Source organism: Schistocerca serialis, chromosome 5 (genome assembly GCF_023864345.2).
Source record: "Schistocerca serialis cubense isolate TAMUIC-IGC-003099 chromosome 5, iqSchSeri2.2, whole genome shotgun sequence".
Lineage (NCBI taxonomy): Eukaryota > Metazoa > Arthropoda > Insecta > Orthoptera > Acrididae > Schistocerca > Schistocerca serialis.
In genome coordinates, this window is record NC_064642.1 from 493,368,674 (window position 1) to 493,396,199 (window position 27,526).

The 27,526-nt window shown below is 36.7% G+C and overlaps 1 protein-coding gene across 6 annotated transcripts in view; it reads left to right on the top strand.

Annotated features, from left to right (window-relative positions):
* The window catches only part of LOC126481672 (protein phosphatase 1 regulatory subunit 12A), a 374,220-nt gene that overhangs the window by 212,500 nt on the left and 134,194 nt on the right, over window positions 1-27,526 (top strand). For 4 of the 6 annotated variants that reach the window (XM_050105600.1, XM_050105601.1, XM_050105604.1 and 1 more), the window contains 5 exons: window positions 5,234-5,389; window positions 18,604-18,717; window positions 23,436-23,628; window positions 25,076-25,237; window positions 25,905-26,085. In XM_050105600.1, coding sequence (XP_049961557.1) covers window positions 5,234-5,389; window positions 18,604-18,717; window positions 23,436-23,628; window positions 25,076-25,237; window positions 25,905-26,085 — 806 coding nt within the window. The remainder of the gene's footprint in view (window positions 1-5,233; window positions 5,390-18,603; window positions 18,718-23,435; window positions 23,629-25,075; window positions 25,238-25,904; window positions 26,086-27,526) is intronic. The other 2 variants (XM_050105605.1, XM_050105603.1) reach the window with 2 other exon arrangements.

Below are 27,526 nucleotides of genomic sequence, written 5' to 3' on the forward strand. Positions count from 1 at the left end.
TAACTACATAAGGCTGTATTATTATTATTGTTGTTGTTGTTGTTGTTGTTGTTGTTAGACTGGTTAGACACACAGCATTAACAGCTAGAAATCGTTCAATCTGTGCCAATTCAGAAGTAGAGTCCAGCAATAAAGCGATTCACAAACAGTAAGTATAGTGCACACATCTAAACTTGTTTGATTTTAAATGGGATTGCAGTGTGCAGGGTAAACAAGTGCCACAATGGAATGGAGTAATGCAGGGGAAATATTTATTGTAGCAGGTGTCTACCCTCACTGTGGATAATCCAGATTGGAATGTAACAATTTTATGAGAAGAAAAGTTGCCACTCACCATATAGCGGGGATGCTGAGTCACAGAGAGGCACAACAAAAAGATATTCACACTCAAAGCTTTCGGCCAATGGCCTTTGTCAACAACAGACACACATACGCGCGTGCGCGCGCACACACACACACACACACACACACACACACACACACACACACACACACACACACACACACACACACAACTCACTCACTCACTCCTCACTCACTCTTACGCAAATGCAACTCTCCCACACTTTTTAAGTGTGAAAATCTTTTTGGTGTGCCTATCTGCGACTCAACACCTCTGCTATATGGTGAGTGGATAGTTAGCTTTCATATTTGAGAAAAAGTTGCTGGTAGCACTTGCGATGGACCACGAATTCTGTAATAAAAGTGCTCCAAGAAAAGTCTTCCGTTCTACAGTTTAGTTAGGTCCTAAAGGTGGTGATAATGTAGGTGAGGATGACACTGATTATAGACTCTTAAGCTCCAGTGTTATAGAAGATATGTGGTGCCATTCCATCAACAGATTTTTTTCTTTTTTGCCCCCTGAATCCTGCGGGTATACCCGAAAAAAGTTTTTTCGGGTCACAAGTCTTCAGTCTGATCCGATCAGAGCAGACTTTCAAATTTCTCCTTCAAAAGTCAGCTGCGTAACAGCAGTTCACTTCTGCAAGATCACATATTGTGATCCTTAGTGTCCTCAAAGGAGATTTTGAGGGAGGGTGAGAGGGAGGCTTAAAGTTCAGGCAGTTGTTTCCTGCTGGAATTTGGTCACAGGTTTTTTATTCCTTGAAAAATTCTCACAAACGTCCAGTGATGAATATCAGTGACCCTACTAAGCTGCAGATTTAACATATCATGCATGATAGAACCTACTGTGACTTTAGCAGAAACTATGCAGCTTGGGTATTTGTGTTCATTGTACTGTTTACAGGAGACTGTGCTGATTCCTTGAAGTGAAGTGACAGTACTTTCAGTACTTTTCTGCAGTCAAGATGTATGCATACAAGTATGGAACAGTACCAAAGTAGGCTTTTTACTGTTACTTTTTTTCCCCCCCAAGAGGCTTCTTGAGAAAAACTGATTTTTAACATTCTGACCAATCAAAATTACAAACCTTTTTATTGATATAAAGTGTCTATCTAAAAAGGTAACATTATATCTGTTACAAATTTAAGCCATTTGTTGATTGTCTACATTTTGATAATACAAGGAGAAATAAAATAAATGAAAAGGAAATGGTTTACTTTAATTCACGGACTGCTTTCTTTTCTACATTTTTTGCTTACTAACCCTGTCTTTGGTGGTATCACTATCTATAATAATAATAATAATAATAATAATAATAATAATAATAATCGTAATAGCACCGCAGTGATATTTATATCTTCATTGTTGCCAATTTGAAGTTGTTTCTTCTGAATATGTTGTGATTTCTGAGAAGATTGTGGTTACTTTGGGAGATTTCGTATTTTGCTTTTGGACTGGCATTAGGATGTTACAATGTCTCTGGCTACCAAACTTATTGTCTGTCCACCTCTCTCTCTCATTTGCTGCATAAAACCAGCAGTTGACATCTCCTTTTGTTCCTGTCATATGTCAAGGTGAGTGTCAACGGCATCGTAGCACAAAACATCAAAGTACTTCATTGGCACCTGTCTAGACTTCTACCATTTCCTGCAGAAGTGAGTAGCTGCCCAATTTTAAAGTACATTCAATTCCAACTACAAATGGATTCAGGCAAACTGCAGTTTAAACATGGTAGATGTTCCGAAAAAGCCAAAGTATGTGGTACACATTACCATGTTTGGTGACATTGCGTAATTTGCTGCCCGTTCAATAATCTAGTTCTCAGTCAAGCTGCTATCACTGTTTTCCCCCCCAACTCTTGCATAGCACTGTGCTTGTGCAAGTGTGAAACACTATCTGCAGTATCTTCTAGGGTGGAGGTCCTATGCGACAACAGCAAAAAAACATGCATTTTATACGTCACTTGACGGCTGTTGATAGTCACCTTCCAAAAACCATTATAATAAATTTCATTGCTTTTCCTATATACATTCCCTCTCTTCTTGTCTCATTGGTTACATCAAACTATCACCCAATATGAAGATGATGACTGGCTTAGATAGTAAACAAAAAAATGAAGATAAAAATTAATGTAAACAACTTTTTCAAGGTTTTTAGTCAGATAGTTCATATCACCAAATCAGTTTGTGGTTCTTATTAGTCACAATATGTGTAACAATTTCTCAAGAAGCTTCTTAAAAAAGAGGGAGTGTCTTACACTCATGGTTGTCTTACACATGCATAAAATGGTATTATTTAAATATGCGTACCCTTTATGTATCAATTTAATCTACTTTAAATATACTAAGGGGCTATCAATTAGTGGTTTCTGATATGCTTCTTGTCAAATTTAGTTGTTGTGACATGACACATTTTCACATTCTATGAATCTGTTATATCAAAAATTTTAGAATCTTGCTCCCTTTTGGAAAAAGTTATGAGGACACCTGTGATGGTGATACTTATCTCAATGCAAATCAGCTCACTCACATGCTGATTGAGTGTGCGTTTAGTGGCAATTAATCATCTCCAGCTGCACTGTTTGTCTTTAATGTTAGATTCCACTCTAGTAAACATCTTAATCCACCTGAGCATATCGCTTTTGTCAGTGGCGTTAACTCTGCACATAGCGGTATTGTGATAGTATTTGGCAGCTTGCACCCTTTTATTCCAAGAAATAATTTGCAGCATAATGCTTCAGTTTAGGATTCATTGTTCAACTGGAAGGACTAAAAGTATTTGTTGGACTTCTATAAAGAGGAGGTCAGAGCAATTACATGTGGAATTTGAATGAATGTGTGTCTGTGACTGTACAGAACTGTTAATCAGCCCATTTTTATTTACGTTAGTGATAAGTGTTGCCCTTGGGACTGCACAACTTCTCATTAAACTTTGCTAATCTCTGGCTGGCTCTATGGTACAAAGTTTGACATTTCACTGTGATCACTGATTAAATTTTATTAACATTTCATGTTTCAGTAATTAGTTACTAATATGAGTAAAACCGTCATAGATAGGAGTCTGAAGATAAAACTAATAAGCCTGAAACTTGTATCACTAATGGTCAGATATTGATTGAAACCTCTAGTAGTTGTTGTCTTGATTCGCAATTTGTTCACATTCTCATTTCCAAATAAATGAAGACTATGTTCTCCATTGTTTTTCACTCGCTGCATCCAAGGAATAAACATTTATGATACACACTCGTGACAATGGCACGATGTACAGTGATAAAGTTCCATCTTACTGAGAGCTTTCTTATGCATTGTATGGACTAATTACATTTCTTCTGATTTTTACACGGTCTCTCATGCCAGAATCAAATTAACTAACATGTGGGATCATTCACTTCGGGTTCAGCTATTGTTTATCATTGATGACATCATTTGATATTCATGTTTCTCTAAAATTCATTGGAAAGAAATGAAAACCTTGAAATTCTTTATTAATGCCACTCTGTGTCTACACATGTGGTGCTTAAAATTGGAGGCAAAATACTTTGACTGGATCACTGAAAAGTCTCCTGTGAAAGGAGGTCTTAGAGAATGAGATGAGATGCTACCTCCCCTAAGTTATTCACCTTGGTTGTGAAGGATGTGCAGATGGCAGATGGCATGCTGTCGATCAGGCGTAAAGCACTAAGCTAGCTGATTTGCTTTTACCATTGCAGAAGTGGAAGCCATCCATGTGTTGTCAGCACTGAGCAATGTGGAAATTGTTTTTCGTGTACTTCTCGTCTTTTGTGATGGTCATTGTGCTGCTTCCCCAGCTCAATAATTCATTATTGTTCGAAACTGTACTACTTGTTGAAAAGATGTGGTTTGCTGACATGTATGCACAAATGTTCACTGCCATCTTTACACAATGTTTACTGCCATACAAAAATATATCTCCCTGTACATACCATTAACAAAAGAATTTAACTGACTTCTTTCTACTTGAGGAATGTTACAGTTTATTAGCTAACTGGCCCACATTAACATAAATTTTAGTTATAAATACTCATTATTCCATCCCCACTTTATTATCAAGAATGCTAAAGATTAGATGGGTAGATCACATAACTAATGAGGAAGTATTGAATAGGATTGGGGAGAAGAGAAGTTTGTGGCACAACTTGACCAGAAGAAGGGATCGGTTGGTAGGACATGTTCTGAGGCATCAAGGGATCACCAATTTAGTATTGGAGGGCAGCGTGGAGGGTAAAAATCGTAGAGGGAGACCAAGAGATGAATACACTAAGCAGATTCAGAAGGATGTAGGTTGCAGTAGGTACTGGGAGATGAAAAAGCTTGCACAGGATAGAGTAGCATGGAGAGCTGCATCAAACCAGTCTCAGGACTGAAGACCACAACAACAACAACAACTTTATTATCATGTCCATTTATTGAAACACCTCTCCCCATACAAAATCTGTGGATGGAATATTTACTATTAATTGACTGTAGCTGACACATTCTCTTTTCATTGTCCATTATTAAGATTTGTAAACTGAAGTAAATTGTAATTTGTTTTATTGTGTCTTGTTTTTTAATACTTGGTTTCCTTAGTGTAAATTCCATGTATCTTATGTTTTCTATGACATAGCATCAGTGACACAGTTGTCCAGTTCAATAAAAATTAAATTCAGTTAGCTCTTACACATTAGGAGAAACACACACACACACACACACACACACACACACACACACACACACACACACACACACGGAGCAAATTATGAATGTTCAAACCAAATTCTTTGGTTCATTTCAATTTCAGGTTCTCATGTCAGTCAGTTGATTTTCAGTTCCACTGTTTATGTCTATATTTTTCCTGTAGACCAATATAAAAGTTTGTTTTGTTTCAGGGGTATTAAAAAAGAAGCTGATGATGCTGTTTCCCCAGTATCAGATATCTTGAATGCTGTTACAACAGGAACAACCACAATAACCACTCACACCTCACCGACGAGGCAATCTCTTCCTGTAGCCAACAGTCCCTTACCAACTAACCAAGTTAGAAGGTAGAGTATTAATCACGCATTTATTTTGTGATAAGATTTTAGAAAATATTTAACTATGATGTTTCAAATAGGATTACATATCAACATGACATTTTGATGGTGATGTGGTTCATTTTTGTAAATGGAGAAATCTGCACTAGTTTGGGAACGATGTGACTCACAGGATGATCACTGAGGTTTGATTTTCAACATGTATTCCAAGAACAGTAATTTTCTGAATGTGACACAAAAGCATTCCATGCATTCACCGGACCGTCATGATGTGATACTGCTTTTGATAGAAAAATAATGCAGTTGCAATGATCATACCATTAAGATATCTGAAAAGGTCTGAAAGGTGAAGACCAATCTCAAAGATGTTTTGCAAGCAATTGCCTTCAGGATTATGCTTGTGTGTGTGTGTGTGTGTGTGTGTGTGTGTGTGTGTGTGTGTGTGTGTGTGTGTGTGTGTGGAGGGGGGGGGGGAGGAGGGGGGGAGGGCTCCCTTCAAACTGATGTTGCTCCAAGAATTAACATAGGTGTTGTGAAATCTGCAAATAAGGGGACCATACGAACGTTGCCTCTGTGATTTTTCATATTGGCAGTGTGTGTAGGGTACATTTAGGACTTCAACATATGTCAACAGGAAGAGACAACTTTCAGCTGTGTTCTAGAAAAGAGAATTTGAAAATTTTTATCATGCTTATATATTTTGAATAGTCATTAGTGTTCAAGTAGTCCGCAGCTGAGTGTAAGCACTTGGTTTCATAAGTGTGAGGTTTCTGGATCTAATTTTACTGCTGGTACTTTTATTTAATTTTCACATAGTTCTAATAACAAATTTACTATGACTGTGCAAATTATAAATATCTAACAAATACTGGATTTTCCTCTACAATTTTGGAAATAAGTTCCATTATAACAGTATTTGGCGTTCCATACATTTGCTGTACGTCACAGTAATTATTGTTTTCTACTGCGATCAGTATCATCATGATTTCTGTGGTCTCCATAGGTTACATATTATACTTGCCGTAAACGTAGATGCAATAATGTAAATAGGAGGAGTATACTGATTTGATTGAAAGCTTTCCTGTATCCTTGTTTTATTTTCAATCTCCTTACTTTTTCCCTTTTATTCCAGATAAAGATTATGAACATAATAAATGAATCATTAAATATTGTTCATTTTCACAGTCATAATAAATTCTTTTAGAATTACTTAAGAATGGGGAAAAACGTACAGTCAGTGAGATTCGATCCATTGATGTCACGCTTACAAAAGTAAGCGTTTACTCCCTTGGTAGTGGGCTCTTTGAATACAAGGAGCCATACAAAGTTAAGAGTTATCTTCCTGTTTACGTATATTGCAGTCCTAGTCGTTTCCTACAAACTCTGTCGATATGAATCTAATAGAAAATGCACGAGGGGAAGTTTGTACAGCCCCTTGTTAGCAGTTACTTGGTGGGAAATTCAACAATACACTGTTCCCTATCCCAACTGTCCTGCAGTTGATGTCTTAAGGAAATACATATTTGTGTGGTATTGCACAATTTCTGTTTAACTATCCAATGTGTATTGCTGATTTGGCATTTGGGGCCCACACATTTTCAACTATGGGAATATAATAATATGAGGCTATGTGGTTTCCACGGTTGTGTACACTGCCCACATTTTACGGTTTCTTAACCATTTTGAGGTAAACGATCAATACACTGATCTCTGCTTAGTCATATTAACCCCCTTGTGGTTTACCTAAAAGCTCATTTCCACATCTGTTGCCATGGAATAACTTGACAACTAAAGAACAGTATTATTAATTTACTTGCTTGACAACTAAAGAACAGTATTATTAATTTACTTGCCCAAGGATCATTTTCAAATTAACTAGAGATTGTGTACTTTCACCCATGATGATTGTCTATGTTACAGACAAGTTTTATACAGAAGCTCAGCAGTGTGTCAATAACATCCCTGGAAGATTTGAAAGTAATTTGGTTAAAGCAACTTAATTACTTTTCATGAACTAAATAATTTTTAAAGTTTGATTTGTAACCTCTTTCAAAATGATAGATTTCTGAAACACACTTATATTGACTAAATAACTAGTGTTATCACACTTTGGGGGCAAAGTCAAAGTAACTTTTTTCTAATCAAACAAACAGTTTGTGTCTACAATAAGTTGCTTCTACTCTTGAGTTAAGGAGAGAATATTTTTTATGTGTATACTCAGATTGTGATCAGTATTCAGTTGATGTATAATGGACACAATTGTAGAGCAAAAAATTGAACTATGGTTTCTTGTATCAATGTCACCTATTTGCAGTACACTCTGTACTTGGGTGAATTACGTGTCTCAGCACTGATTCACTTAAATTTGTTGAGCTATTTGCACAGCTGTTTTTCTTTTAGAGCTTAGAAAACATATGAAGGACCTACAATACATACATTTTAGGGATGTTGCGTCATCATTTGGTGCATTTATTCTTTTAAAAAAAGCTTGATGTACCCCTCCACAAAGTGTCATTCTGGTTTCCAACAAAGAAGAAGATAATCTGCTGGATTAAGATCATGGTAGAAATGACAAGCTAGAAAATGATCTGTTGGAATAGACAGAAGAAATTCTCTTTATTCCTTTTAAATATCTTGAATCTATCTCATTTAGATTACATTCACCTGTTCTTGTTTCTTATTTGTTCTTAAGGGGATGGACACAGTTTTGAAACATTTTGGTATTATGTCTTTTGTTAACCTAATGTTAGAACATTGTGCTGTTGTCATAATAATAATAATAATAATAATAATAGTTTTTGTGAAGGGCCAGCTTGCTCCTTTTGTTTGGCGCATTAATGCAGGAAAGTGAGCAGTGTATTCTGCATAGAGAGAGACAGGGGATGCAATGTGATGTCCCCAGTTGGTCTCCTGTCATTCTATCTTTAAATAGCCAGTGTTTAAGGTTTCTTTTTTCTAAGAATCCTCCTTGTTTTTCTTAAAAGTTTCCCATTATTTAAATTAGCCACTCAGTTTTTCATGATATATTTTCAGTGTTCTCAAACTAAACCTACAAAAAGTTACATTTTATTTGCATGTGCCCCCCCCCCCCCCCCCCCCCCACACACACACACACACACACACAGACAGTTTTGAAACATTTTGGTATTATGTCTTTTGTTAACCTAATGTTAGAACATAGTACTATTGAAATTGTGTCTATGCGCGCCACCTCAAGGTGTTGCAGGTATCTGACACAGTAAGGAGTGTGTATAAACAGAGCAGTAATGAATGGAAGAGAGGGAGTCATTCTAGCAATGATACAGGCTGAAAATGGGGAAATAAACTGACACAAGTGATCTTGACAAAGGGTAGATTGTCGTGACCCATTGCTCGGGAAGAGCACCTCAGAAATCGCAAAGCTGGGTGGGTGTTCATGTGCTGCTGTATTGAGTACCTGTGGAAAGTGGTTAAAGGATGGTGAAACCATAAGTAGGCGACAAGATGTTGGGTATGTCTTCTTCACCGAATGTGGAGCCACCACGACAGCTGTACACTTTGTGAACTTCATTGTGGACCACCTGTGTCCTTTCATGTGTGATGGCGTGGCATCTTCCAGGGGGATGACTGTATCTCAAGGCCAGATTTGTGCTGCAGTAGTTTGAGGTACACAGTAGTTAGTTCACATTGATATCTTGGCCACCAAATTTGCCTGATTGGAATCTGATGGAACACATCTGGAACATTATCAGGCACTATCTACATGATTGCAAACTGCTGGCTCGTAATTGATGGAAATTGCATGACCTGTGCATAGACTTCTGAGGCCATCTACCTCCGGAAGTGTATCAAAGGCATCTTGAATCCATGCTATCCAGATTTGCTGCTCTATTGTGCTCCAAAAGTGGACCATCTACATCAATATTTGGCAAAAAAGTGTGAAGTGCGTGGTGACAATCATTAGGGCTTTTCTCAATTTCATTCCTGCATGAAGCATGAGAAAAATTAGTACTTAAATGCTCTAATTAGCCTAAACATTCTTAGATTAATCACTTAAAGTTGGTTCTAGAAACATTTAAAGAAGGCTTTCAATGAATAGGTTGTGTCTATCTTCAAGAACATGCCAGTTCTACCCTTTGAGCATATATGTGACAGTCTCCGTTGTGTTGCCATTCTTTGTATACGTTGTATCTCTGTTGTTAGTTTCATTTGGCACAAGTCCCACATACTTGAGCAATATTTTAGAGTGAGTCTCACAAATGTCTTTTATCCATTCCTCTTTGTTGACTGATAGCATTTCTGTAGTATTCCATCAATGAACCACAGTTTACCACCTGCTTTACCTATGATAGAGTCTGTGACTCGTTGTTGTAGGATATTACACCCCCCACCCCCACCCTTTTTTTTTTTAAAAAAAAGACAGTAATTCATTACCAATAACTGCGTCTGCAAAAAGTCTGAGGTTACTATCGTTAGTAAAGTCGATAATATACCATGTGAATATCTCAGGTCCCAACACACTTCCATGGGGCACATTTCAGTTTAGTTTTAAGTTCATCAGTAATTGTGCCACCAAGTAATCTTCAATCCAGTCACAAATTGTTCTTGATACCCCATTTAGTGCTTTCGGTAACAACTGTATTTTGTTACTGTGTCAAATGTCTTTCAGAAATAAAAATTACTGCATCTATCTGACTGCTTTGATCCATAACTTTCAGAATGTCATTAGCGAAAAGCATGATTCGGGTTTCACATGATCGATATTTGCAGAATACGTGCTGGGTGACATTGAAAAAGTAATTCTGTTAGAGATACCTCATTACGTTTGAGCTCAGAATGTGTTTTAAGATGCTACAGCAAAGGGGGATGTCAAGGATATTAGAAAGTAATTTCTTGGATAACTTCAGATACCTTTCAAGTAGATGGTATCTTTGGTATATTATGGCTAAAAGAGGGGCTATGTCAGCTGCAAATTAGGTATAGAATGTGATAGTTCCATCAGGCCCTGAGGCCCTGGAGCTTCGTTCAATTTTAACAATGTCATCAGTTTCTCAAAGCCACTGACACTAGTATCTATTACATTCATCCTTGTCATGGTATGAGAATTCAATTTGGGCAGTACTCTGGATTTTCCTTTGGAACATTTAAAAACTTAAGCAAGCATTTCTGATTTTACTTGCTCTCCTCAGTTTGTTACTGTGTCATCTGTGAACATCTAGACACCAGAATTACTTCATATTTTGAGAGGGATCCTTCGATGATAATGTGCTACTGTAGTTATTCACTTCATGCATTGCCCTTGTAAAGCTAAACATGTTCCATTCAGAAACACTGTATATATAGCTATATGCTTTGTTTTGCACCTTTTATACAGTTGTCACTGTTTCTTTTGAAGTTTCTTCACAGTAACCACGTACCATGGGAAGGCCATCCCATTATGAACTCTTCTTCTAGCAAAAAAAAAAAAAAAAAAAAAAAAAAAAAGGGGGGGGGGGCGGTCTAACAGACCTGTGCTTTAAAATGCATGAGCTATGAGCTCTTGTTCGGTGGAAGAAATTTGTTTGACAGTACTGAAGATGTAGTGCTCACAGCTCTTCACAGTATGCATTTTAGAGCCCTTACTTTCTAGACATTTTTTGGTTCAAATGCTCATTCCTGTCATGTCCTTGAATATTGGCCGTTCTTCCCGGTACACTCTATATAAATATTTATGTTTGTTTTGTTTGCCCTTTGTACTATGTTAATCATTGTAACTACAAATACCTCATGGTTACTAATAACAGTTTCAATGTGAATGTCTTCAGAGATGTGACGGCTATTTGTTGCCAATATATTTCCATAACAGGTGGGGTTTCAAACTACCTGTTGTGGGTAATTTTCAGAGAATACATCTTGTAAATTTTGACAGGATGGCTTGTCGTCCTGACCACTAACAAAATTGTGAGCTACAGGAAGCTAGAGTTGTAAGTTTATGTTCACCTCTAATACTGAGTCTTGCCCAAACAATCTCACATTCAGTTTCAATGTAGGTTGACTTGAGTTTCTTATCTGCTGTGATACATATGCCACCTCCATTTCCCATTATCTTATTCTTGTGCTACAAGCTTAAATTTTCTCCAAAAATCTCACTGCTGTCAATTTTGCATTGTAACCAGTGTTCTGTACCTAGTAATGTATGAGCTTTAATGCTTTCTGCGCTTCAAACTCTGGCACTTCGTTGCGAATTCTTAGCTATTAACCACTAGGATTATAATACTCCTTCCTGTGGGAGAGTCGTTTCTTTGGATCTTACACTGATACTTCTGGGTCTCTTGGACTAGTTGGAGAGTTGCCTACTCTGAAACTATGACCATGAGTGAACCCTACAGTCAGCCAGCTACTTGAGTAGGGTGACCCTACAGTTTCCAACCCTATGGCGCAATTCCAGGAAGTCACAACCTAGCTTGTCACAGAATTTTCAAAGTCTCTGGTTCAGCACTTCCACTTGATTCAGAACCAAAGGCCACAATCAGTTTTGGTGACAACGCTACAAATTGTGAGCTTTATTGAAACTCCATGCACAAGGCTGGTCTCCTCACCCTTCTCTGCCAGTCACTGGAAAGAACCATGTATGACCCTGGAGCTCAGAATATAGGCATCATTTTTAACAATTTGCACTACAATCCGCAGTTGGTTGCATCTTGTTTCTTCAGAGGCTGCCACAGTAGCCTCTCCAACAAGTTGAATGTGGCCTCCTGGCACACACGCACTGAGTGCACGTGGTGTTCCTTCCCATTCCTTGCTGCCATTTCCCTTAGGGTTACCACCCTTATATTCAGTTTAGCCCCCCCCCCCCCCCCCCGGTCATCCAGGGCAGCTAATTCTGTTACTGATATGCCACTGACATTCAAGTATTGATAGATCCTATACTTCCAGCAGAGGAGACCATATTCATAGGATAGCCCTCCTGACACATCCATTTGCAGCAGCTTCCAATCACTTGACAGTAGTTGGGGCAGCTTTCCAGCTGCTTAGGATCAGCAGCTAACTCTCCCCATGCCCGAAATCAGTATTCACAGCGGAACTGCATTCTGATTGGTGTAGTATTTTACAGAACAGTAAACAAATAACTTTAAACTAAGCTTACTTAATTTCTTTTAATTTGTGGTTTAATAAACAAGTATTACCAATTGCCTTTAAGAACTGAGGCGATTAACAGCCAAAACGAGATACTTGTTATGACAGCAGAAAAACTTGGTATATAATTGACTCTTCCTTTGAAGCTTTTTGAGGTTCTGGACACTAACAAATTCGACAACAGTGTTAATTTATGACACACACAGACAACATGCAGTGCTGGTATAAGACAGAACTGTGACACAACGCATTAGGTACTTACAGTAATTGTAAATCTCAAATGTAAAATAATTACAAAGTAAATTAGGCAAAACACTTGTATCTTATGAAGATTGTCAAAAACGGATGAAAGTTTTTGTAGAAGAATCACTGACATATACAGTAAAATTGCAGAATGTTTGTCTTTGAACAAGGATACTGTTGCCAGTAATTTATACAAGGGTTGGAACGTAAATAGTAACAACTATTTATTTACAGCTCTTACAAAATAGATAAAAGTTACTGAGCTTCAAAGTAGTCACCATCATTGTGTATAACCCTTTGTCAGCGATGTGGAAGTTGTAGGATACTCTTAGCAGAGCCAGTTGTGTTGACAGTTAGAGTGGCACAGTATATTGCCCAACGAATTTGTAGCAGTTCTGAAGTGAATGCCCTGAAGTGTTTCCTTCAGTTTAGAAATCTAGTTGAACTTATGAGGTCTTCAGTCAAGGGAGTGCAGTAAGTGGTATAGCACATAGCAGTCCCATCAGTCACACAAATCAGTAACAGCTTGTACTATATGTGCTTGAGCATTGTCCTGCAAAATGATGGTCAGGTCCTGCTGAAAGTGTCATCACTTCTGTCTCTCAGCTGGTCGTAGGTTGTTTTCCAAAAATGAACAGCGTAGATACAGAAGTGATGACACTTTCTGCGGGACCTGACCATCGTTTTGCAGGACAATGCTCAGGCATGTACAGTGCAAGCTGTTACTGATTTGTTTGACTGATGGGACTGCTATGTGCTATACCACCTACTCCGCTCCCCTGAAGCCCTTGTAAGTTCAACTCGATTTCTAAACTGAAGGAAACCCTTTACGGCATTTGCTTCAGAACTGCTGCTAATTCGTCGGGCAATAGACTGCGCCGCTAGAACTGTCAACACAACTGGCAGTGCTAAGAGTGTCCTAAGACTTCCACATTGCTGGCAACGGGTTAACACAATGCTGGTGACTACTTTGAATGTCAGAAAAACTTTGAAACACGTATCTATTTTGTAGGAGCCGTAAATAATTAGTTGCCACTATTAAAGTTCCAACCCTCGTAGAAAGCTCAAATTAACTTAACGGTTAACTATAAATGAAGAGTATTACAGTACTCATAAATGTTTAGAAATACACAAATATCATGCTATGCATATGTATTGACAAAGTAATTGAAAGATTATGAGAAAATAATACAGTAAAATACACTGTTCTACAAAAAAAACCTTTTCTTCTATTTCTGATAAAAAATATTGTGATCCTAGTTGTATTTTGAGTGCTGAATTGAAAACTTTTTTGTTTTTTTTCTGTCAGGGATAGTTTATGAGTAATCACAATTTTATTTCTCTTTTCAGTTTCTGATATAGTGCAGCAAACGTGAGGTGAAATTCGACAAACAAATACACATCTTTATGATGTTATAAGTTCATCACATTAATGGAGGGTGGGATCTAACATATAACACAGTAACCTTTGTGTATACACTTTGAAGCATTTATTTGACATGAGAAATTACAGAAAATTGTCAAACAATGAGCCACTGCCTTGTAATGCACATCACTTTTTTCTCTTGTATTGTGAATCTTTCTTCTCTCGAATGATATTCCAGCAATAATCTGCTAACATAGAAGGTACCCACTTCCCTTCATAGCGCCTTTCTATGGTAGAAATGTCTTTATGGAATCTTTCCCCATGTTCATCCGATACGTCACTACAACTCTCTGTGAAGTAGTCCAGATGAGAGTCCATCATATGTACCTTCAAAGACATATTGCACCCCAAATCCTGATATGCTTTGATCATATCCTTCACCATTGCTTTGTAGTTAGTAGCTCTTCTTCTTCCAAGGAAGTTTTCCGACACCATCTTGAAACAGTCCGATGCGGTTTTTTCTTTATCAGTTAAACATGCTTCAAAATTTGCATCTTTCTGCAGCTCCCTGATTTGTGGGCCCACAAATAGACCTTCCTTTATTTTTGCAGCTGAAAGACGGGGGAATTTGGTAGCTAGATATGCAAACTGACAGCCTGTTGGATCCATGGCTTTCACGAATTGTTTCATCAGGCCAAGTTTGATGTGAAGCGGTGGAAGTAGTATATATTCAGGAGCTACGAGACTTTCACGTTGTACATTCTTTTCGCCAACTTTCCATCTTCGCCTAGGCCATTTCTTTTTCACGTAGTGAGAATTTCGGTTTCGACTATCCCACTCACAAAGGAAACAGGCATACTTTGTGTAGCCTTCTTGCATTCCCAGTACCATAGCAATTACCTTGAAATCTGCACATATTTTCCATTTGTGTTCATTGTATTTTAATGAATTTAGCATCCTTTGTACGAATTCATAATTTTCTTTTGTCAAACTAGCATAAGCTACTGGAACAGAGGGTATTTTATTTCCGTTATGGAGCAAAATACCCTTCAGACTTGTTTTCGATGCATCTATGAAAAGTCTCCACTCCTGTGAAATATAAGTGAAGTTCAGCACTTTCATCAGGCCAGCAACATCGTTGCAAAATGTCAGTGCTGCGTCAGTTGAAAAATAAGAAATAAAGGCATGTTCTCTGTGCCTGAACACACTGATTTTAGTACTTTGGTGCAGTAGAGTATACTCTTGTAATCTTGAACCAAGCAGTTGTGCCATTTGTTTACTTAGTCGTAGATCACGTACTAAATCATTTAAATCTGCCTGTGTTAACAAATGTGGCGATGACTCACTTGTGCAGTGATATAAAGAATCATCATCTGTGATTTCTTCAGTACTACTTATTTCACTGTCACTTGGAATTTGACCTCGAGCTCTTGAAGGTACTGGAAGATTGTCGGAATGCTGCACTGGCATTCTCGCTGAAGGCAGATCTGGGTAAACAATGTGCTTCTTTGACTTTTTGTTTGTAAAACCCTGAATTTTTGTTAGACAGAAATAACAATCAGTAACATGGTCCTTAGGCTCCCTCCACACCATGGGAACAGCAAACAACGCCACATTCTCTTTACCTTTCCACCACTGAATTAGTTTGCAGTAACATGTAGCACAACAGAAATGTGGTGCCCATTCTTTATCTTGGTGTCCTACCTCTACTCCAAAGTAATGTTTGTATGCTTTCTTTATGACTGAAGAAATTTTCTTCCTATTTCTGGCAAAAGTGAACTTCCCACAGATGTAGCAGACGTTGTCCGGCTTACATCGACATCCACGACAACGTGGCATTTCTGCAAATTTAAAAATACCACTTTGGTGACACACCTGTATTAAATTAATAGTAGAGAACTAGAGGAACGCTGATGTGTAAAAACAAGCAGTCGTTTTACCTTCAGCACCAGGCTCAATCAGTTTGCACACAGGAACTAAAAAATTCAACCATGCTCGGAAATATGACAGACAGTTACTTGGCAGCCAAAACACTCACTCGTTAAGACTGACACAAATTGCGGCTAACACCACTGTTGTAAACTCGATGCACCTGCCCCCCAGGAGGCGTGAATCTTTACTGCCGAGGCAACAACCGGCTGTCACCGTTCGAGTTAATGAGATGTTTAAGGTGGTCTTAATGACATAGGTGTGGCAGGGGATAACCTAATGATGTCTGATTCTTCCCACCTGCTGTTGCACAAGAAATTATCACGTTCTATCACTACTGGATGCGGCAACATACCCATATTTCTCTATAACGTCTCTGTGTTTGCCATGAATTGTGAATATACATATATATACATATTACATAAAAAGTATCCCTGACAACGATATTTTGTTTACATATTTGAATTTCCCAAGGTAAATTGGTCTAGAAGCACATACTTTAATATCAGAAATAGAACCCATGTCGAACAGTGATATTAGAAAGTAGAATTTCAAATCTGACTTATCTGGCACACACTGTCTCACACAGTCGAAAATTTGGAGGTGCACTTATTCATGTAAATAAATGTGTGAATTGAACAAATTTTTACTTAATTTGTGTGTACTCCTACACTGGCATCCCTAAAATAAACATGTCAGTGTCAATTTATCACAGTCAAAATTATGAAAATTATGGAACACCAACAAAACTCTTTGGGCAACTAACATTACAAACACTATTGAGCATTTTTAAGTTTAATTATAATCCTCCTGTGATCACTGGCTTGGCTAAAATATTATACATTTTGTGTAGTTATAATTATTCAAGCCTGAAAGCATTTTTGTAAGAGATGTTCAATCATTGGCTACTATTCAACTCCATATGTTTACTGTTGACTACATGGTTCCCTTTCTTCACTCTGTCACAAAGTGTCTGTGACATACCTTAAAGGATTTTCATATTATGTCCTCTACAGGAATACTGATGTGAACAAATTTTACCTGCATATGTTACGTACATCACTGATATAACCTTTTAGACACCTGTTTCCATTGATGCTCTGAGATTTAAAGGCAGATAGAAACAGCAAGTTTTTATATATCTTCTAGTTGCTATACTTCCTCTGTTTGGAGTGGTGGTGGCAGTGGTAATGGTAGAGACAGAATATGTCATTGCAGTTTAGGGTCATGAAACTTCTGAAAGATTTAGGCAGTTATACTGCAACTGTAAAGTTGTGAAAAGTTACTTTGACAATTAAAACCACAGTACTTCGATATCACTGCCGAATCGGGTATCACTACTGTATGTTACTGCTCTGTGCAAACTATTTTTTTCTATTGGAACTTTTCGACTTGAACTGTGTTAATGGAATGTTTGCATGCCTAATAATTTCCTTGGAAAATTCCGTGAAATAGTTAGTAGTATTTTTATATTCATATTATGTCTTTGCTGAGTGACATACATTAAAATGCTATGTGACAAAAACTGTAAGATTCAATAGCCTCAGATATCTTATCTTCTTACAGTGCACTGTTGTTTTTTTTTAAGGGGCTGTAAAACAGTGGGGGAAACCCTTACTCGAAATAGAACGTGTGGTGTGTTGTGGAAAATTTTTTTGAGGAAGTTAAAATTTTCATCTACTGCAAAATTATGTTGCTTAGAAATAACAGTTAATGAAAATAGTTGAACTTGATTTCAAAATGAAGATGTGAGGACTCTGTTTACAGCAGGCTTATCATAGAAGCATGGAAATCAAAAAGTTCCACTTGAAATTCAAATACAAAGGTCCTTTCAGTAAGGAATAGTCATTGGGTGGGCAGATGTTTGCTAACATAATGATATTACTTGGCTGTCACAGATTAGTCATATTACCATTTTTTTATGATCATGTGAATTATATGATTAATGTTCTAGTAATTTAAATGTACATAAATGTGTGAACTTAGCAGAATTGCGATTGTTTGCTCTTAGCTTCACTTAGAGTGATGGAAAATTTGCAGCAGTTGTTTCAAGTAACTTTTGCACCATGAGGCATGGATCCTTTGGTCTTTAGAGTATAACAGGACCATGCATTTTGATATTTTACTAAGATTGTTATTTTTTGGTAAAAGTTATTTGATTTTTGTTTCTCTGTACAACCATTTTTTAGAGATAATGAATTGCAAGTTCTTTTATACAAAATTCGCCAAATTAAAAAAAAAGTCATTTTGTTTTGCAGTGCAGACTGTTCTGGGTACACTGTTACTTAATTATGTATCTGAGTTTGGCAAGTTTTCATTGCAGAATGTTTTCCTGTATCAGGACACTTTTTTATTTAAATTGTACTCGCACAGAAAGAAGATTCTTCGTTGCAACATACTGGGAATAAAAATTTATTCTTTTGAGGGAACAACGGGGGAAAGAGAATAAAACACCTTGTGCTCACTGCAAATGTGTGCTGTGCTATCCAGTTAACTGAGGAAAATGTTTTTAAGATATTAATTTATACTGTGTGTGGTTCATCAGATTTTAAATAAGGTACTGTGTTCACTGAATTGCTAACTTCACTAGTTTCAGTCCTCCAAAGGACAGTGCTGCCAGCACTTGTCTTCCAACACCACCTACACCCACAACACCCGGTGGGAGTAAGCTAAGCCCAGGGAACATCTTTAAAAATTTTTTCAAGTGCGTTTCTCACAACATCAGTTTTCACTAACACTTGGATGCTTTTCAGTTTTTTCTTTGCTTTCTGCCTATATTCTTACACATCATTTCTGTAACAACTGTTTGTAGATATCATCACTCTTCCCTAAGGTCATGTGTGTTTATGCTGAATGAGTGATTTTTTTTTTCTCTCTAATGCATGCCCATTATTTTTGTTTTTGTGGTTTTTCACTGTAAATTAATACTAATTTCAGTAATTTCTTCTGCAGTCATTTGGCCATCTAATGAAATGGTTCACATAAGAAAATAATAATATTATGTGATGTGGCAGGCATCTAGTTCATTTAGACAGTCATTAAATTTACTTATCTTTATACTTGGTGTAACATATGGGGCAATATAAATCTGATTTCTGAAGTGAGCAACATAATTTCATTGATGTATGAATTCTTATAATTATGGATCACTCTTCTCTGACAAGCAGAGTTACAAATTATGAATACTCTCATGTTTTCCTGCTGAGTTGGTAGTCAGTCTCCAATGATCACCTCATTAGCAGAACATACATCACCGTCTCCCTTTCTGTTTTCAAGTGGTATCAAATTTATTTGTGATCTGTCAGGTGTAATATAAAAAAATTCATTATTAATTGAGTTTTTTGATCAGTTTTTATAGCAATTTTCTTTCTTGATTTGTAAGAACAGTTTTTTAAGAATTTTTTTATTGAAAGTAACCAGTAACAAGTTGTTTGTGTTATTGTTTTCTCACTGTAAACTATTCATCAGTCTCAATTGTAAAAGATATACTTCCAGCTTCAAACTTTAAAAAATTGGCCTATTTTTAATCACTCCCATCGGTATTACTTAAATCCATGTGAGGCATTTATTAAATGTATTAATGTTGGTCCTGCATATCCAACTATTCTTCTATTCTTTTGGAGCTCTAGACAGTGTCAATTTTCTGGCATATGATTAGAGATGGAAAGAATTTTTTAAAAATCCAATAGTAATTTGATTTGATATTTCGTATTTCAAAATAAGTAGTGACTGTTCATTATAGTGCTCAGATAGTTTACTACAGCAAAGAACCAACTTCCACTTTAAGTGGAAATTGAACAACTCCTCAAATATTCTTTGCTAATAACAGGTAATTGGAAATTTTTAAACAATTTGTGAGTTTCCTTTCTCCTGTAGTTCCGTGGCTGACAAGGTTTATCTTCATTGTAATTTATAACTATCTACAGCTATGTTTGTTCTTGAGTGCTTTAAAATTTCTCATCAGAAAAATAGCAAATGCTGATTAGTGGATAGTCATTTAATTAATTATAAAGTTGTTTGACCTAGCTTTAATGGCTTGTGTTTTTGTTGTTTGTTTTTTTTTCCCCCCAAATATTTAATTTATATATTCCAGCTTTAATATTGCAGTGCTTGTAGCCCTTCACAGTTGTTACTTTGAAACATTTGTGATGCGTATGAAAGCTAAACAGGTGCTTTTAGCCCTTCAGGGTTGGCCCAATGTGTTGATGGTCATGTATCAATCAAATTGTGTGGTTTACCAGTCTCACAAGTGTAGTATGCATGTGTATCAAGAGTTTTGCATGTTTCTTACTTTGCCTTATCTTTTTGTCATTTTTGGTGTAAATAAGTAATTAATCTTTAAAATTACAGAGATATATTATGAATGTCTGATACTCTCTCTCTCTCTCTCTCTCTCTGTGTGTGTGTGTGTGTGTGTGTGTGTGTGTGTGTGTGTGTGTGTGTGTGTGTGTGTCATTGTTTTCAGGTACAGAAGCAGAAAGGGTAAACAGTTTATTACCGTATTTACTCGATTATAAGATGAGGTTTTCCCCCCCATTCATTGTCCGAAGACAACGAGATTGTCTTACATTCACATATTCAACTATTGATGCTGAGGTCAATGTTTTTATACTGTTTAATAGTTTGATATAGGTATTTCTTACATTTACTGATGAATCTTGGGCTAAGGAGGTCACGTGCAGATTTATGTTGAATTTGGAAAGCAGACAATGCTCGCACTCAAACAGGTTACACATTTTCTAATACACCGAAGTGCTTTATACGGTATCGACCTTGATCGTACAATCAAGTGACATTTGACTCACGTGGCATTAGTGCAAACAATACATGAGAAACTATAAACTATTTACAACAACCACCTATTGCTCTGCTTGAAATTCACAATTTCGTGAAATCCAGGAGGACATAGAATTTAAAGCTATTATCTTACAAACTCTTATTATATTTGAACAGGTTTGCAGTAAAAGTTCTCATACATATGTGGATATTGTATACCAACATTCATGGTGCTGGTTAACAGTGTAGGAAACAGGAAGGGAAATTAATTCAGAATTAAATATCTAAAAAAAAAAGTATTAAACTGTCAGCAATTGTTATCACAAGAATAAATTACAACGGCAAGACCCTTTGTGGAGGTAGTGCCAACAGATGTCAGTAGATCACAGAGCAAGTGGAAATTAGAAGATTTTATTGAATTGTGATTGCAGTCTTTATGTATTAGTTAGTGATGTTGCGTATGACCTGCACCGTAGAAGATATTGCAGCCCAAATTTCACAGTTGCTCAGCACAGCATTTTGGAAGGGTTGGAGGGGAAGAGTGATACAGTCTTCATTGAGAAGTAGGTTATGGAGTACTGAATGGGCAGCAAGTTCTGTCTTGCTACCAACCAGGAGAACCTATACTGCTGTAGTTTGCCTGAAACCATTTGAATTGACTTCAAAATTGGACAAAAACAGAACTGTGGTGTTGTACATTTCAGCAGATGATGATCTAGATAGGGGTCAGTTGTGGTTGTCTAGATAGGGACCATAGTATACTTACATGTTTCCTACAGCAATGTTGTTGACACTGATCATGAGGTATAACAGGAATCAATGAGGGTGTGTCAGATGCTGATTCCGCGTAGCTGTTGAGAGAGCAGCGAGCAGACAATATATTTGGAAGCAAGAAACTGCGTTATATTCTCGTCAGTGTTGAAGCAAAACCCAATACATATTCAGCAAAACATCTGCATTCTCAGGTTCCACCGTAATCACAACCTCGGATATCACAACGTATTTGGAAGAAACCGTGAAATATTTGTGACAATAAAGACATAAACTTCACAACTGTTCTGTTAGGATGAGGGTGGTGCTTAAAAATAATGATACCACAGCCAACAGGTTTAGTAAGTGAAAAAGGTGCTAACGGTAAAAATTAATGTAAACCATTCCTTTTGGTTTCTTGTTGTATTTTTTAATGTAGGCAATCGGAAAAGCCTTTATTTTAAAATAGGTATAATGCTTAAGGGTTTGGCGGGTACTTAATGTCAATAAAACAGTTTGTAACTTTGAGTACTCAGAATATATTAAAAATGAGCTCTGCTAAAGGAGACTCTTAAAAAGGGGCGGAGGGGAAGGGGTTGTCTTATATTCAGGATTGTCTTATACTAGGGTAAATACGGTATTGTGATGTTTATATTTCTGCACACAACATAAGTTAATTGCACACATCATTACCATGTTTGTGCTGGTAAAATGATTTTTTTCTAATTTTTATGGAGATACTAATGTTAACATTACTTGAATACAAACTGTGAGTGTCATTTATATAGAGTTAGAATTGTTTCTCAGTTGCAATAAAGAGGTGTAGAATTGTAACTTAGTTTGCAGAAGCCTTTCAAACAGTTTGGTTCTTGCCCCTTTTTTTTTTTTTTTTTTTTTTTTTTTTTTTTTTTTTTTAAAAAATAAGCAGAATGAAGCTGAATGAGATGAGTGCAGGTTAAAGACAACCAGAAAGATAAAGGCTTCAATTCCTTTCCATTCAATGAGCTGAGCTAATGTGTAATGTCTCAACCACAGGAAACATACTGCTGCATTTAACTCTGAACTACCACTGCCCATTTCCCTCACTCTTAAATGACTAATATCATAGATAACAGGGCTCTGTTAATTTAACTTTGAAACGGTGTTCAAAAGTGGTGGAACTACAAAGAAAATCCATAGGTTTTGCGACCTGATGTTGTTCCAAAAGAGGCTGTCTTAAGCAGCAGTCATTCTACCGTGGAAGGTAGTGTTTCAGTGTTAAGAGTAGGCCCTTTTTCACTGCAGTTGAAGTACCATAAAAATAAGTATTCAGAATGTAATGTGCAGCAGCCTGCTAGGTTGACTTCCGCTACGGCATTAAATACTGTCAAAAGAGACATTTTAAAACATTAAAGAAGCCAATGCAAGTGTACATTAGTTCATAAGTTTTGTTTGCTTTCTCATTTGTAAAATTGTAGGAAGTAATTTTTTTATTTGTAATGAAAAAACTTTTCTCTCCATTTGCAAAGTTAAAATAATTTTTTTTTTTTACCCCAAGATTAGGATACATAATAGCTCGTGTAACACTACTAATTCCTTTTAGGACCACACATATTGCTACTGTAAGGTGAGAAAAAGTCCTTTTTTTAGGCTTGTGTCTTATCCCATCAGTCTGCAGCATTGTAAGGTGAACATGATTGCAGCTTACATTTCAGTAATATAATTACATATGTTTGTAACAGGAAAAGAGAAAATGAATCCCCAGTATGAGAGCGTTGAGAATATAATAAAATGAGACTGGAATAATTAAAATGAAAAAATTAGAGGCACCATTTATGATAAAATACTAATGTGAAGGTAGTAGGTATACATTTAATCAAATTTATATAGTTGTTAAAATAAATTCATTTATTTCAGATCCTTTGTCCCACCTGTTCGTGATGAGGAATCAGAAACGCAAAGGAAAGCACATGCAAAACGTGTTCGTGAAACACGACGATCCACTCAAGGTGTCACTTTAGAAGAAATAAAGTCTGCAGAGCAGCTGGTAAAACGAAAAAATCAGCAGCAGCTTCAACAAGCAACACAGCAATTGAGCAATAATGAACAGGTGTGTGTTAAAAGTATATGAACATAAGCCCCACCCCTCCTCCTTTCTCTGGTCTCCATCTCCCTCCTCTTTCATGTCCCAGTGAGGAATAAAGCTGAAACCACTCCTTTCCATGTAGAAAATGGGTATCCTGTAGTTTGCAATTAACCATAGAAACTGTATTTGTTTACCACATAGTGGCAATATTTTTATTCATGCTTATCAGGCATTCGAAAAGTAAATATTGTTTACTCAAAACTCTGTGTAGAACTCATTTTGAGTTTTGGCATTAATTATTAGATAAAACAAAAATATAATTAATGTTTAGGAATGATAAGAAGGCAGTTGACTTGTGGGGCAGACACAATTGTGCAACTGCAAAGCATGGAGAGAAAAATACAAAACATGGGAACAAAAATATCATGAAAAATAATTTTAGGAAATTTGTTGGTGTTTGTTTGCTTCTTAGTCAAAGGATATACATGTTGATGTGATTGGAATCCAATAAGCTAGATATTACATAAAAGATTCTTACATTATCAACATATTCACTGACATTTTAATTTTGATAGTTCCTCAAGGAACATATTTAGATTTGCCTAAGTATTTAGTGTGGTGCTCTGTATTCAGTTTTGCACTGAGCTACCAAACACACAAGTCTGCCTGTATTGGTGTAAGTTAGAAGCTCTAAAAGTTAAGAAATATATCTCTTGGTGGAGTCAACATTCCAATATGTTGGCGCTCTTATATATATAATAACTTATGATGTTATAGGTTTTCTGTGCAGTTTGCCAGTATTAAATCATTTCATTAAAAAAAAATTGATTTGTACCTTTGTTCTCTTCTTTGTTTGTCTCATCAAACCAGCCATTACATTTACATGAAGTGTCCTTTACATTTTTTTGGGATATTGTGTACACATGGTTAACAAATGGTGCTTCCAACATTTCTAGAACATTTTCAAAAATGTATTATGAAGTGCGTGATTACTACAGAAAGTTTCGATTAAGAAGAGTTATAAACTTTAAAAATGCTATAGTTGACTGTTGTCTGAACTGAAATTGTTTCTCAAAAATTTATTTAGATGACTGCCATGATGTGCACCAGCAGGACCACAGCGCAAACCTTGTCCTTCACTGAAATGGATGTTAATGACAAGGAGTTAGTGCTAACAAATTTCTTCAGTTGTAAACTGTTCCATACAAAATGAAAGCAAGAACAGAACAACTGTAATTTGATAGGCAGATGAAAAGAGAATGAAGATTCAAATGTATGTGGAGTTGGAGTGCGTAAAAATTCATAGATGGCTACTTGAACTTGTCTTACTATTTTCCAGTTTTCAGATATTGTAATTTTGGCTGTCAGGGTGTGGAATTATTGAACGTATTACTTGCTTGGGTTAAATGTAGTGTGTACTAATACAGCGCCACGTTATAAAGGTGTCATTTCTGATATTCGGTTTCCACAGCTTCCTGCTGTTACTAACTCACCATCAATTACTGCAACAATAACTACAGCAAGCCCAACAGTGCCTTCAAAGAGTGTGGCAACAGGTGGAAAAGAAGAGGAAGTACACCAAGAGCGACGACCCTCTTGGAGGCTTAGGGTTGATAACGGTGACAGGAATAAGGTGTGCTGACAGTTGCTTGTTCCAGTACACCCAGTAGTTTCTGCTTTGTAGTAGACTTCTCTTCTCAACCTGTTAGATATCACTGGTGCAGTAATTCTGTTCACTAAAGTTTCTATTGTAGTTTTGTGTCTCTGCCTGTCTTACGGCTGATTATTTAAAATAAGCTGTGCATGTTTATTTTTAGGGTATTGTTACTGTAGATTTTCTGTAATTAACACACTTTTCCTTTCAATTATCCACTGTCTTCACATATAGTCATTGTAATAATGTAGAGTTGTAGTTATTCAGAATTACATCTTTTGTGCATGATATCTATTCGGGTTGGAAAAAAATGCTGGCGAGGGATAAGGCGAAACTAGAGCAGTTATCTGCTCTTGGAATATTTTACGTGTTCTTATGTCGCCAAAAATGCAAACAGAATTCTCTTTGTTTTCAGAAACTCATTTGAGCTAGTGACCTGGATATGCAAAGGGCCGATCTATTTTGTTGGTAGATTTTTGCACAATACATGATATCCATTGTGTGTTGTTGTTTCTTTAGAAGTGTTGAAAAATTTTTCTTTTCCGTTTTGATAGACAACGCCTGATATATGAATTGCATGCTGCTTTTATTTTTAGAGCGTATTAAAATTACTTTATGAAGTACATGTAATAAATTTCTTTTCCAGTTTCTACTGGAAGATGCACGTAGCAAAAGTACTCCAAATGACACGGCTGCTACAACGTATGTTAGGAGGACATCGGGAAGTACTCCAGTGCGACCATCCTCTGCACCAGTTGACCCATCATCTGTCGATACTACTGTAACAATAGCACTTAGGCGACAATCGAAGCCACCAGACGACAGAGGTACATAAGATACATTAGATGGTTGTTACCACTTTCACATTCTTTGTGAAAAAATTCCAAGTAACTGCATTAACTTATCATGAAAGTGCCACACCCACTGCTAATAGTTATACCTGAATAAGACACACAATGGTAAAGTATATTTGACAACTCCAGTGTAGAAGCAGGAACTAATTTTTTTGTCATTTGTTGTTCTTGAAATGATTTTCTTCAATTTAACCAAGTACTTTTCCAAATACACTATAATTTTCAGTTACATAGCCTGTACTTGTCTCCTAGCTTCTTCATACAAGGTCTTTGCTCAATTTTATATGTTAAGATTTCTTCACTATTTTCTCTCTTGTCACTAACAGTTTATTAACAACCCTAAATACAACGAGAAAAAGATGTCACATAAAGTGGTGCATTGTCATCTGCGTCAGTTACAAAGAAAGTTTACAGCCCCTCAAATAAGTGTTAAAAATTACTTTTATCTCAGTAATTCAATTTATCAGGACTGAATAGCTTGGCAGTAGGGCATTCAAAATATGAAGTTCCTGGTGCTGCCAATAGCAACACTAATCAACAGTACTAATCCTAACTTACAAAAGAGGTACATTCATTGTTCAGAGAGAAAGAGGAATTGATTTGAGACATTAGGGCTGGAAATGTGTGTGTGTGTGTGTGTGTGTGTGTGTGTGGGGGGGGGGGGGGGGGGTGTAGTAGTTATTGGTATCTCTCAGGCTCAGAAAGACAAGGATGAAGAGGAGGCAGCAAAAATAAAGCTGAGGGTTTCAGAAAAAGTGGTTCTCTGGTAGTGCATTTGTAATTCACGTATAATGGAAGATACATTGTCAGAAATAAAAGATTAACGAGGGCGATATATGAAAGGGGGAAGAAAAATAGAAGTGAGAAATAAAAGGAAAGTGGGCAACTGTGAAACAAGAGGAAAGAAGAAATCCTTAAAAACAAAGGGGGAATAAATAAATTAGTAAATAATGATTTTATAATTAAGAATGTGGTGATTGTTAATGGGTATTAAATTCAGGAAAGTGGCAGAGTGACGGGTATGTTGGAGACAGGGGGACAACTGGGATACCCGGGAAAAACCCTGGAATTTTTTTTTGTTTTAGTTTTCAGTTACCGTATTTACTCAAATCTAAGCCGCACCTGAAAAATGAGACTTGAAATCAAGGGAAAAAAATTTCCTGAATCTAAGTCGCACCTGAAATTTGAGACTCAAAATTCAAGGGTAGAGAAAAGTCTTGGGCTGCACCTCCAAATCGAAAAAAGTTGGTCCATTGTAATAAGAGACACGATTTAGGTCGAATGAATGAAGACACAGCTACAGTAGTTTGGTTTGGTTCGTAAGCTTAGCAGTTAAGCTTTATCAGGTAGCCATTGCTATGCATCAGGCGCTCTGTCCTTATTTATACGGGTACCCTTCCTTTTTCACGTGCTT